The sequence below is a fragment of the Hippoglossus stenolepis genome, chromosome 22 (genome assembly GCF_022539355.2).
Source record: "Hippoglossus stenolepis isolate QCI-W04-F060 chromosome 22, HSTE1.2, whole genome shotgun sequence".
Lineage (NCBI taxonomy): Eukaryota > Metazoa > Chordata > Actinopteri > Pleuronectiformes > Pleuronectidae > Hippoglossus > Hippoglossus stenolepis.
This window is the reverse complement of record NC_061504.1, coordinates 11179338-11192367: the sequence shown is the minus strand read 5'-3', so window position 1 is coordinate 11192367 and position 13030 is coordinate 11179338. Positions and strand designations below refer to the sequence as shown.

At 41.8% G+C, this 13030-nt stretch overlaps 1 protein-coding gene across 12 annotated transcripts in view; it reads right to left on the bottom strand.

The window, feature by feature from the left end:
• wnk1b (WNK lysine deficient protein kinase 1b) overlaps positions 1 to 12693 on the bottom strand; it is an 82616-nt gene extending 69923 nt beyond the window's left edge. For 9 of the 12 annotated variants that reach the window (XM_047338511.1, XM_047338515.1, XM_047338516.1 and 6 more), the window contains exons 1-2: positions 12126 to 12693; positions 7643 to 9303 (exon numbers count right to left, since the gene is read on the bottom strand). In XM_047338511.1, coding sequence (XP_047194467.1) covers positions 7643 to 8581 — 939 coding nt within the window. In that variant the 5' untranslated portion in view covers positions 8582 to 9303; positions 12126 to 12693. The remainder of the gene's footprint in view (positions 1 to 7642; positions 9304 to 12125) is intronic. The other 3 variants (XM_047338521.1, XM_047338522.1, XM_047338512.1) reach the window with 2 other exon arrangements.
• Between the last annotated feature and the right edge of the window lie 337 nt (positions 12694 to 13030).

Genomic DNA, 13030 nt, shown 5'->3' with positions numbered 1-13030 from the left:
CCTGGCAAAACATATTTAAAATGGGAAAACCAGTAACCCTCTTTTCGCTAATCAGGCAAACACTCGCCTTAAGTCAGGCCATTGAGAGTGTGTGTGTGTAGGGTTGAATCTGGGTTGCAGTAGAAATCCAAACTTTCTTGAGGACAAAGTTGAGTGTAAGCACTGCAAGTTCAAATGCAGGTGCTTTTCACACATGTCTCTGAGGCTCTTTTTTCTATCTCAGCTATGTAGTGTCTATCAGCTCATAGATGCCTGAAATAATCTTCAAAGTGCAGATGGCAAAAGGATCAATGAGTGAGCGGAGGAGGAGGAACCAAACGTAAAGTTACTCCCCTCATACGTGTGAAATCTAAGGAGGGAAGGAGATTGAAAGGGAGGGAGGGATTAAGATGAAGACAGAAACAAATAAGACAAAGGAAAATGATGCGAAGAGCAGGGAAAGATGAAGGAGATAAAGGGAGAGTGGAGGGAATTGATTGGAGAGAAAGGGAAGAAAAAAGCTGGATAGAGAGAAAAGGAAAGCAGAGAGAGAACATAAGCTTCGTCATCATGTGTAACTGTGAAAATCATCTATCATCTGCTTGATGCATTTAGTGTCCCCGACTCACCCTTCAATACACACACATACACACACAATCCCCACATCAACTGTAAGCACACAATGCCTTCCCATGAGTCAAGAACACACACACCCTGTTTCCAATAAAACCATGATATAATCATATAAAGCACACATACCAACACACACACACTGAGAAACACACTAACACTCCATGTGCGGATTGTGTTGGTTAAAAAAACACCCTCAGCAGTTTCTCAAGCATCTTTTACTTTCTCAGCTTTTGTCATTGACAGGAAGAGTTTGGTCTGAAGAAGGTGCTAAAACACTTCAGCATCTTCATTGTTACCACTTATAAAACCACGTGCCATTTCTCAGAGGCACACACAAAGTGTTAGCGCAGGATTACACTTGCTACTTATTTTACTAAACAAACACAGAGTGGGAGTCAGGTCAGTAAATGTCTTCACTCTATACACAGACACACAGACACACAGACGCACGGACACGCACAACTCAACTGTTAACACACATATCTGAGTCCTCAAAGCAATCAGGGGAGATTTATGTGTGTGTGCTAAAATGCTGCACTCCCATGGGTGGAGGGTCGAGACTATGTGCAGTATTTTTACCCATGTATCATTGTGCACAAACATTTTAAATTTGTGACTTTGTTTCACAACTATGAGCTCACACCCTCCACTGCAATCTATTCTAATTAAATTCTTAAAGATAGGGTGGCCTGACCTAGCTCTTCAAAATGAGAGGAAGTTCTGTACACACACACACAAACATTGGGTTTGCATATGAGGAAGTCTTAGCTTCTCTGTTTCCCTTCCCTTACCGACATATGACAGAGAGATTGAGAGGGGGAAAAAAGACAACGCAAGAGGAAGACTGAGCAATAGTGAGAATAAAATGTCAAAGCGATTTCCTCAGTGCTCTCTCTCTCTCTTATCCTCTGTCATCTTCAGGTTATCCTACACCAGAGGCGAACACGGAGCGACCTCCTCTTACGGCGTTCCCCTGTTTTACTATTCATAAATCCAACTGGCTGAGCTTTAGGGTCTTTGCATATCTGAGCTACACATCTTGTTGTCCCGCGCTTATGCACAAGTGTGTGTGTAGGAATGATGTGTGTGTATAACTGTCAGCTGTTTGAAGTCAGAAAACTCTTACTTTGACACTAAGCCCTTACAATTCTCTTGAATATGCTTCCTCTTCCTCTTTTCTTCAGTTTTATGTGTCAGGAAATAAACTTGTTTGGCCATGGTGAGTGTGAGATTCCCGAGATGCGACGCAAGTTTCACCCGCCTAGTTTTATTAGACAATAATAACAGCTTCACGAGTGATGTTATCATGCTGATTGATGACACATGCACACAGACCTCCAAGTCAAAACTGTACGGTAGCTGGTACAGCGACTGTATCGGAGAAAGCAGCTAAATCCAGCTACAAAATCTCTTTTCATGTGGCTCTTAAATTACTTAGTCCACAAAACCATCTGACAGAAAAACACAGGAAACATACTGAAAGCAAAAAAATAAGCGTTACCAGTTTAAGTCCTTTATAATTAAACAGCTGAGCTCATCTGCAGAGGGGAGGCTCAGCCAAATGAAAAATGTAAGTTAAAACGATACCCAGAGTCAGCTGCAGTGTACACACAGCCACATTCTCTCTACACACCAAATAGACATGTACAAAATAGCATAACTGCTTATCGGGATGCGCAATATGACCAAACTTTCACACATATCGTTTCTTGTATAGATCAAACCCATTCTCGACCACGTAAACTGGGTCTCTGCAGATCTAAATGGTAACAACAGCCATTATCAGCTCCCAATTGGACTTTTGTGTCTTTCGTGCTGTTTGACATGATTCGTGCAGAAGTGGTGAAAGAGGTTAACGGTGCATCTTTTTGCTATGAGCTCCATGTTATTCTCTTAGCTCATCTGAGTCCATTTGTTGGTGATGACCCCAATCTGTGTCATCTTCACTCTCCTCTGAGTTAGTTTTTTGTAACCTTCATGCAAAGTTCCTGCCTACGTCTGCTCTCAAAATGCAAAGTTCCGTCTGAATGACAAAATAAATGCAATGCAGAGTGATTTGCCACAAAACTAAATAAATTATAAAGCATATTATGAAATGATAAGATGTTTTAACTATCTTCCCATCACATGTTATATAGTTAGTCATGTCACAGAGCTTTAATTGTCTAAAAGAAAAAGGAACAGAGTAAATTATTAGTAGCCTGCATTTAAAACATTTACAAGAAAACACGGTTCCTATTCTGTTTTTCACTATGTGTGTGTATTTTTGGGGGGTACTTTAAAGCAACTTCAGAATCAATCAGCAGTGAGAACCTGCTTTTGCTTAAGGCTTGACACAGCTGCAGTTTACTGTTTTGTCAGGGAAATCTGAACCTCTGAAAGTCTAACCGTTTCACCTCAGCTCTGCTGCCCTGGAGTAATCTGGGGATATTTATCTTTCAGCAACAAAAAAAAAAAGTTCTATACATGTGTACTCATGTATATCATCTCCTATTCAAAATGTTTGGATGTAAAACTTCACAATTTCCAACGTCTGTAATACGTCAAATGGTATTTTTGGAAAGAGTTAATTTTTTCCAAGACCATATAAGAATGTATACAAATACTAGTCTGTTAAGGAAAAGCTGTGTAATATGCAGAGATAAAGTGCAACAGAGAATTCACTGTTCAGTAAGAGTGCCTTTAGGAAATAAACACTTCGTAAACGCCTGATATAAACAATCCTGACAAACATCTTAATATGCTCTTTCTTCCTCTTGCTCCCTTTTCATTTTGTGCCTCAAACATGATCTGTTCCCCTCCATCCTTACACCAACACGTGGACACATTTCAGGCTAGTATAGGATGCTGTGGGCCATATGTATGTGACAGATTTAATTTAGTGTACCTAATGGTACTAGAGGGATATGAATTACTGAAATAAAACAAGAGGGAGATTGTAAAATAAAATGCACATTTTAGATGTTAAACAAAAAAAACAAATATTCCCAACAGAGCTGTCTGAGGTCAATAATAGTTAGAAACTGATTTATAGTAGGAGTTTATAGGAGTGATTGAATAACCGTTATTGAGGGAGCCCCACAAGCGTGTGTATGGGCTTGTATATGTTTGTGGGGTGGGGGTTAATCCGCCTTGTGTTGCTGTTGGGAGAGAAATTTCAAGGTCTTTGACTGCCAATAGAGCTGAGAGCCTAAGGTCACACACAAAAGACAAAAAGACACACACACACACACACACACACACACACACACACACACACACACACACACACACACACACACACACACACACACACACACACACACACACACACACACACACACACACACACACACACACACAGTCCCTCTTCTTTTCGTCTTTAGTTTCTCTGCTCCAGTCCCGCTTCTCCCTCCTCCTCCCCCTTTATACTTTGTCTTTTTTCTCCCATTTTTCCTCCCCCCACATTTCCCATTTCTCTGTTCTCTCAGTGAACTCCAACATTCACCTCCCTCTTCCTCTAACCCCATGCTCCTGTTCTCCAATATATCTTTCTATTTTTGCAACTTGTTCAATCTTTTCTCCAGGTTGCTCTTAGCTTCACTGCTTCTGCCAGAAGTGGTTGAATGTGGGGAAGGCCCCTAATGATCCCCTCTGATTTAACAGGCTGAACTTTGAACTTCCACCTCTGCCCTCTCATAAGGCAACGGTTCTCCCGTTTCCCTCTATACTTTCTTTTTACCTCTTAATTGACTTGTGCTACTAATATTATCTCAGTTTCTAGAGTTATCCTGATTGTGTGTGTGATCAGAACAGCTGATGGTTTCATCTCAGAATTATTTCACCACTTTCATGAGCTACAAAGACAGACATACTCAAAAACTGCTTGGTTTTGTGCCATTGACACTACAAGATTTACTAGCACCAGGCCCTCTGCAGTTTCCCCACACACTTTCAAGACAAGTTGAGCCTTTCGGATAATATAATACTGTTAAACACTGTATGTAACTGCTGTTATCATTGAACATTTTCTAGATTAGTGTATCAAGATTAAACTGACCAAAAATGTTTCCCTTTGTCTGTTTTCTACCAGTCCAGGAGAACTGCGTCAGCCTCTCCCTTCACATCCATCAACTGCCATCCAGTCTGACAAGGCACCTTAAGATAAGCTACCAGGTGACCTTCCTCGTCTTTCTCCACCCATTCCATCAATTCATCAATCTTTTCCTTCACTAAAGCTTAAGCAAACTATCTGCTCTATCTCTTTCCCTCTCCCCCACCTCCTGCTGCTCTGGTTCCATACATCTATAGATTCCTCAGGAAACAAAAGTTAACCTTATTTTGAGGTCTATCTATCTTTAACAGACACCTTAAAAAAAACACATTGAAATGGCACAATGGGATGGAAACACACACACACACTACAAACACACATTCAGACAAGTTCCAGATGATCCTGACTCCCACAGATCTCCAGTTGCCATGCCCACCCAGTGAGTGAATGTGATTGGTTGTGGTGTGTGTCTGTGTGTGTGTATGTAACTTTACTCCCAGCATTCTGCCACATGTCAGCAGACGCTCAGTTATCTTTCTATCAGACATATGCACAGAAAGGATTAAGTCTGTACACCATAGAAAAATACTTGTCTCTACATGCTTATAAAGAGGGAAAGAGTCATGTGTGCCGGACAGAGGAAACTTGACAGAGGGTTGACGTCTGTGTTTTCTTATAAACAAACTTGCATTTCCGGATTTTAGGCGGAATACAGGAGCACGTGTGATAGAGATGACAGGAAACACAACCCACAGTCACACAGGAAATATTCGCACGCTGAGATATATACACACAAGCACAGATTAGCAGTGAAAACATTTGATCATACAACTCAACGTGTTTGACTCTCTAGGGTTGTAATTAATCAAACAATCAGTCATAGAAGAGAACACAAGATCATGTTCAGTCGACTAAACACACAATTACTAGTTGGGGTTACCCATGACTTTTACTAAACAAAGAAAAAATTTAATTTCTTTGCTCAATTTCTGACATATTACAATTAACTCCCAGCATGTGGCTAATTATGTCATCATCTGTCCCTTAAATGTCCTAACAACAGATAAAATATCCTATTTACAGATGAAAAGTATTAGATTTTTTCCTCTGGCTCAGTGTCTCATCAGGGCAAGCAGTTCCACGTGAGTCCACGTTACTGTTTTCGCCCTTCGCTAAAATCTCAGCTCACCACCCTGAGAGTCTTATGACTGCCTGAGACTGTTATTCTACATCAGCAACTAATTGACGCACTGTGCTTCCTTGTCAACAAGAGGAGCAGCAAAGACAATCTCCACTTTCTGTCACCAGCAAACTTACATCTTTACACTCCTCTGCATGTCTCGTGCTCACACTCTCTGTACCTCTTTGACACACAGAGCACAAGTTGCATCAGAGTACCATACTGTAGCACCAGCATCCTGTGACGAGTTGAGTGCCATCCTGTCTCATGTTTCACCTTTTTGTGAACCTTTATGTATCTACAGGCCGAGAATCAAAGCTGATTGGGAGCTGCCCAGTGCGCCCTGTCTTGTTCAAGCCACAGAGAAACAATACAGGAGCAGCTCTCATCTGTCCTGTAGATGTAGGTGAGAAAGTCAACAGTTTCACTTACTTTCAGTAAAACGGAATTTCACAGAAAGTCAGGGGATTTTTGACCAAGGTGTTTCTAGTCATAACCTTGAGATCTAATCATCCACACTCTACAAACCTAAGATTTATGAGGTTCGATTTCCAGCACGTCAGACCGCCACAGTCATCAGAAATTAAAACCGAAGCATTCAGGCTTTGATTGTTCAGCATCCTCTTCCTCATTCGATACTCATTTGTGCAACGTGCGTTAGAGGTAATATGATTCACTGCAGCATCCGTTCACATGTATAAATCAAAGTGGGGTAACTGAAAGGATGTAGTAATGAAAAAACAAAACCATGAGTAAGAAGAAAAGAGCGGCAGGGGCTGCACCATACCTCCTCAGTTTGTTAGATTTTTCTGTTGGTCATGCTCGTAAGTAACCACTGATTAGTTTTTAAAAAAAGAGTCCTTCTGCATCTCACAGCTGTTTCAACATTATAGAAATATAAATCTGGCCCAAGGTATATACAATAGAATTTTAACAACCATGTATTTTCAAACAATGAAGCCTCCTGAGCAATAATCTTGCAACAAACCAGACCATGAACACTCAGAGAGTGAAGCCATCATTCATGGGAGAAAAACAACAGTTGGAGGATCTTCGAAAAATCAACTGTGCATTTTTTGAATGTATTTTTTTTTACGCCTTTAATGTACAGGAAAGAGTAAGCTGTGAAACGGGGGATAGAGAGAGAGTGGGGGAGGACATGCATCAATGGCCGCGGGTCGGAATCAAACCCGGGCCTCTGCAGGTTGAGGCCTTGCCTCGTTGTGGAGGCAGCTCTACCAGGTGAGCTATACACCGCCCCAACAACTGTGAAAGCTATTATGATGCTACTATCACAGGATTCATATTTCCTCTCAGTAAAACACAACCTTAACTCAAGACACACAGCTTCAGAAGAATTGTGCAATCAAATCCCAAGAGAATGCAAACTAAAATAAATCTGGAAAGAGAAAGTTGAACATGAACTACCTCATTGCTGCTGTTTTAAATTACACTAAAACACCATGTTGATAGGAAACATCAAGTAAATGTTTCCCTCGTCTTGCACTTTACTAACTGTTGGTAGGACTGTGGCCCTTCTCAAATAAAATGCAGCAAAAATCAAAGCACCAAACATGTGCAATTTAACCACATATGAATGTAATCTGCAACAGTATTGCACTATCAATCTGGTTGTGATTTCATTTTGTGAACCTTTATACGGGAAAGCAGCTGGATTTGCAAGAAGTTAATATTAGTAGCCATAAGACCTGGATTGAATTTAAACACCTCAGGAAGGAACAAAAGATGATATTAAAGACGTAGCTACATAAACAGGAAAACAAACAGCACAGAGGTGACAGTTGTAGGAGTCTTACCTGGAGTTCACACCACGCCACTTCCACCGTCGTCTCCGTATCCAGTCCTTTGTAGACTGTCTTGAAAGAGCCTCTTCCAATCTCGATGTCAAATTTCAGGAAGCGTCCATCCGGTGAAGTCCCCACAGCTTTTGTCTCTACCTCCTCTATATCATCCTGCACTCGTTTCTCAGCTTCTCTCAGCTCTGCTCGTGCTTTTGCTAGACCCTTCTCCTCCTCCGTCTCCTTCTCTTCGGCTGGACTACTAACGCTGCTCTCTCCTACATGTTTGATCACTTTTTCACCTTTTGCCACCTGTTGTGTGTTCTCGGACCCTCTGGGAGTTAATGTTACATCAGGCTGTTTGACTGCTGTGTTGTCTGTAACATCCAATACTGTCGGGCTGGACACTTTCTCTGCCCCATCTGCATGTTCAACACTGCTACTGGTGGGAACTGGAACCATAACACTGCCTTCGGTTAGATCTTTCTCAGCGATTTCTACATGCCCTTCTTCAACAGCTCCACTAACCCCAAGACCAGGATGACGGGTATTGCTTTGCAAATAGGAACCTCTCTCGACTTCATCATCTTGCACCCCAGGTCCAGGCCCTGAGAGCTGGGGAGTGAGGAAGACGGGCAACCCTTCACAGTCTGGAGGTGAGGTGAGTATCACAGCTGCTTTGCTGGGCAGGTCTAAAGCTGTGGCGTTGGAGTCACAGATGACGCTGCGACGGAAGAAGCGGTGCTCAGCTGTTTTAGAGTCCCTATCCATCGTGTGGCGCCGGCGTCGGACCTCCGTGACACCACCGAGCTTCTCCACCACATGCGAGTCTGAACTGGAAGAGCCGTTCACATTCTTTTGAGGGGTCTGGGGTGATGGACAGGCAGAGGTAGAGGGAGGAGGGGAGGCTGGGGCAATGAATATTACCGCTTTACTGCTGCTATTGCTTTCAGACATTCCGCCCTGATGCTTAGACCCAAAGAAATATAGAAAAAGTCTTTATGTATAAATAAGGATTTTTTTTTTTTCAATTAGTATTCACATTAACCTATTTGTAAACTGATTGTGGGTGCAAATCTTGACCAGCAAGCTCCTTTTTCAAGTGAAAACCTCTGATCAAAGTAAAAGCAAAGTGGACAGGTTACAAAAAATATATCAATCAACTACAGTAATCCTTGTTGTGGTCTGTAGATTTTTTATCTAGAATTTATTAACTCTACTTCCCCTTTGCAATGTCAACTTGTTTCAACAAGACTACTGACAGTTCCTGTTAGGCCCTTCTGTACAGGGCTCAGGGAAGCCCCAGGGGGGGCTGAGGGGCTTTCTCTTGAAGATTGGGGAGGGAGGGGACGAAAGGCAGTCCGAGGAGGGAGAGTGCAAGCACTGCAATGATGTAACACCTGTCAAATTAACACCTGAATCCATTCTGCTGCAAATATCCAGAGAGCAACCACCATGACATGGAAGAATTGGAGATCTAACAAACCAGTGTGGCCTCCTGAAGGCTAAGATGAAATATGGTTGGAATCCAATCTTTTACAGCTTGACTTGACTGAGCTGGCTGAAGCCTCCTCCACTCACCGAGGGCAGGAAGCTGGTGAGGCCAGACAGAATGCTAGCCTGGCCTAGCCTGGCCTGGCCTGGCCTGGCCCAGCTTGGATCTCTAGCTGTTCTTTTTGCTGTTAAATAAAAGAAGAGAGAAAAGAGCTGAAAGATAAAACTATATACTCTTTATGCATCTGAGCATAAATCACAAAATTCACCCCTCACTTGACATCACTGACCCAACCAACTTCATGGGACTCATAAATAATACTTGGTTGCCTGCCAAAGTGTCTAGTATAAAATACAAGCTGTCAGATACTGTGATATTTTACCACCATCTGGCTCATGACCAGTGATATGAGTGACAGAAGCAGGGTGGGAAATGAACACAAACCAAGCTCTGCCATAAGTTGTGTTACAGGTAAATAATCTTATCCTGTCTCCGACAATTATGTAGAGATTCTTCATTTCAAAATAATTTGAGTGGTAAAAAATTTGTAAATCACTAAATGACAAAGCTTAGTTTCTTACATCATACAATAAATTGTAACTTTAATTAAAGTAATTAATTATGTTTCCAGATACAGACCAACGTTTGGCTCACAAGTCGGTGAACGTTTGACTGGTCTTGAGCCTGGTCTGATCTTAACTCTAAGACTCAAGCTCAGTGACAACATAGAGATCCACATCCCACCTCAGTGTTTCCCCCACTAATCGCCCCAGTGTAGTTAACGCAGTGGAGTGGAGCAGAAAAGTGCGCGCCTAATTGCTCCACGTTCCAAATTTAGCCCAAAGTCACAACAGCCTGGCTGACCCAAGGTTAGGCTACTCCATGGCAATTCAGCAGCTTAACAGGAAAGAGGTGGGGAGCAACAGAGATAGAACCACTGCACAGAAACTGAATGCATATCTGAGGACAGTGTACGTGTATATTACATATTAGATTACAGAAAACTTAAAAGGAGACAAGAAATATGCATGGCTGAATTTGCAATACATTAGATCCTATGGATAACTCCTACTGTGTTATCATGGTAGCACAGAGGAGCAGCAGCAGCTTTATTGTATGATGTTAGGAATAATTTATGTTCAAAACAAGCTCATAAGTCTCATCAACACTGATCCAAAAAAAGGAACCTGTGATGCAAGAAATGTGCAGAATAATTGCAGAATAAACAGAACAGAACACTTTAAACTTTCACTGAGTAAGATTTGTGCCTTATACTTTCCTTAGATTGACCATTCACAACACCAGAGATTGCTGTGTCCCCACAGGATACAGTATATTGTCTCAAACAAGGGAAGGATCAGTTCTGAAGAGGTCACACTAGGTACATGTGCCTTAGGGCCATCAAGAAGTATATAATTTGGATCTTTTCAAAAGAAAATCTCACCTCGGCAGCTTCCTATGCCATTTTATCATTTATGCATTGATATTTTATTAATAGTTATTAAATCAGGTCTGAAATAATCCCTCAGATTATGGAGCCTGGAACAGTTTTTGCATGTGACGGCACCTGGCTGCCCTGCAGGTTTCTTTTAAAGAAGTCTTTTCACTCAACCAGATGTCTCAGCTGCCAGTCCAGGTGTACACAGTGACGAAAGGACCTACAGTGATCAATGAGGTAATGCATTACACAACGACGCCAACTGAAGAGACGAGACTGATGATGACTGACAGTGGAAGTCTCTGAAGTGGTTTACAGGTTGTGTTTCATGTAAATCACAAAGAAAATCCCTTCAGATCTCAACATTTCACTAGACAGCTGTGTGACCCCCAGTAGCTGAACGTCTATGTATAAGACCCGAGACGTACAGACCCATCATCAGACTGTTTATAATTTGAGGTTAAACTCAACTTCAGAATCCCACTGGGGAGATAATTTAAACTCAATGCTGCTAAAGAAAAAACATCTGTCTCTCTGCGGCTGTGATTATGACATGTAGCTTATTTAAGAAATGAGCCATGAAGAGATGTTTTTACAGTGACTTCACAGCAGCTACAGGGTACTGTTAGTTTTAACTAATTAATAAATAAATAAAAAACCTTGCCTCTACTGGATTTATATAAGGGCAATCGGGGAAAAAGAGCATGCATATTAGATACTTTCCTATGTTTTATAGTCTGTATGAACAACAAACTGTGATTTTAAGGCCAAATGTACACATTTAGTATTTGATATTAAGTAAATAAAAGCTTATTTTGATGTAACAGGTCATGATTACTTTGGTCACAGGTGTCATTGATGACTTATTAGTTAACCTGAAATTAGCCTTGCTAGCATAAACGAGCTATATCATTGAAAATAAAAAAAAAAAAGATAAATAGGTTCTTAAATCATTTATACAATCTTAACATAATGTAAAATACTCGAAAAAAATTACACATTTTTAAGTTTTAATCGTATTCTATGCTTCCTGCCTCATAGAACTAACGTGTATATTCGAGCTAAAAGCTAAATTAAAGCTAAACTAAGGCTAAATAGCAAAAATTGAATGTTGTTTTAAAAAAGAAGTAGCTGACTGGCTATTAAAATATAACACAAATGAGTGTCAAATTTTAAATTAGAAATGAATCAAATGTTTTTTAACCTGGCTCCTTAAAACCTGGAGAACTGAAATATTGTATTAAAAAAAAAAGAGCACAGGGGGGAAACCCAAAAGTAAAAGAGACAGAGGAACCATAGATGTACAGGTAGTTTGGGGGATTATAGGTTACCCTGTGTTAAAGGAAGTTATGATTTCATATTCAAATCATAATGAAAGTGGCTCACTGGGCTGTAAAGGGGTCTTTTGCTAAGTGACCTGAGCACATCGTGGAGTGAGGGGCTCACTGCTGCCTGCTGGAAACTCAAGAGACCCGGGCTGTGCAGCTAACTTCACCCTCCTGGCAAAACAGGGCAACAGACACAGCCTTTTCCAATGAAGAGTCGTGACAAATGGAGATAAAATGTACCTCTTACATCGGTGAGGAGCTTGTTGCGGGAGGAAACTTGATGAAGAAGCCTTGAAGTCCTCTGCAGGGGGGGTCCGCTCCGACACAGAGCTAATGTCTGTTAGTGCGTCACATTAAAGCCACAGTTGGTTGCTTTAAAGAAAACAGAGAAAAGACGATATTTACAGAAAATGGCCCCCTCAGTTATGTCCGTATCCTCATTAGAAGGTCCGAGCAGGGAGGCTGCGAGCGCGACGCGGCACGGCGGACTAGCAGACACCTCCCACCGGGAAGAGAGAGGAGCCAAGTTCGCTCTTTTCAGGCTGCCTCCGTGCTGTCGGTGCCCGGGTCCGCAGCCGCTACCGAGCGGCAACAGCCTGACTCACACTCCGCTCATATCTTCACCCGTATCCACATCCAGTCCAGCTGCTGCCACCGTCCTGGGCCCGTGTGTGCGTGTGAGAGCGCAAATAATCCGACGTGATCCACACTTATTCCCCCCGTTTTCAAGCCATCAGACGGCGGCTCATCCGCTCCGTCCGCTCCGGGCTCTTCTCCAGCGATGACTCGACAGGGCGACGACGGGGCTTTCACACCGAGGAGCCGCGGCAAGGCAGCGGCCGTGAGCCCGGAGGATACCGGAAGCAGAGGAGTTCTTCCAGACTAAAGATAAAATCCACCAGCAACGTGATACATGACATGATAGTGGAAAGACTGGGATCAACCCCCACATATACATATATATATATATATATTTTTTTTTTAATTTACATGAGAGTGTTCATACAGTTAATAGTAAAAGCACATGTCATGGTATTTGTTTTTTTTTATATAAAATTCAGTACTGATACAAGAAACTGCAAACATTGACTATAACAATCTGGTTGTCAAGTAATCGGTTGAAAAGTCCCCTAAACATATGCTAT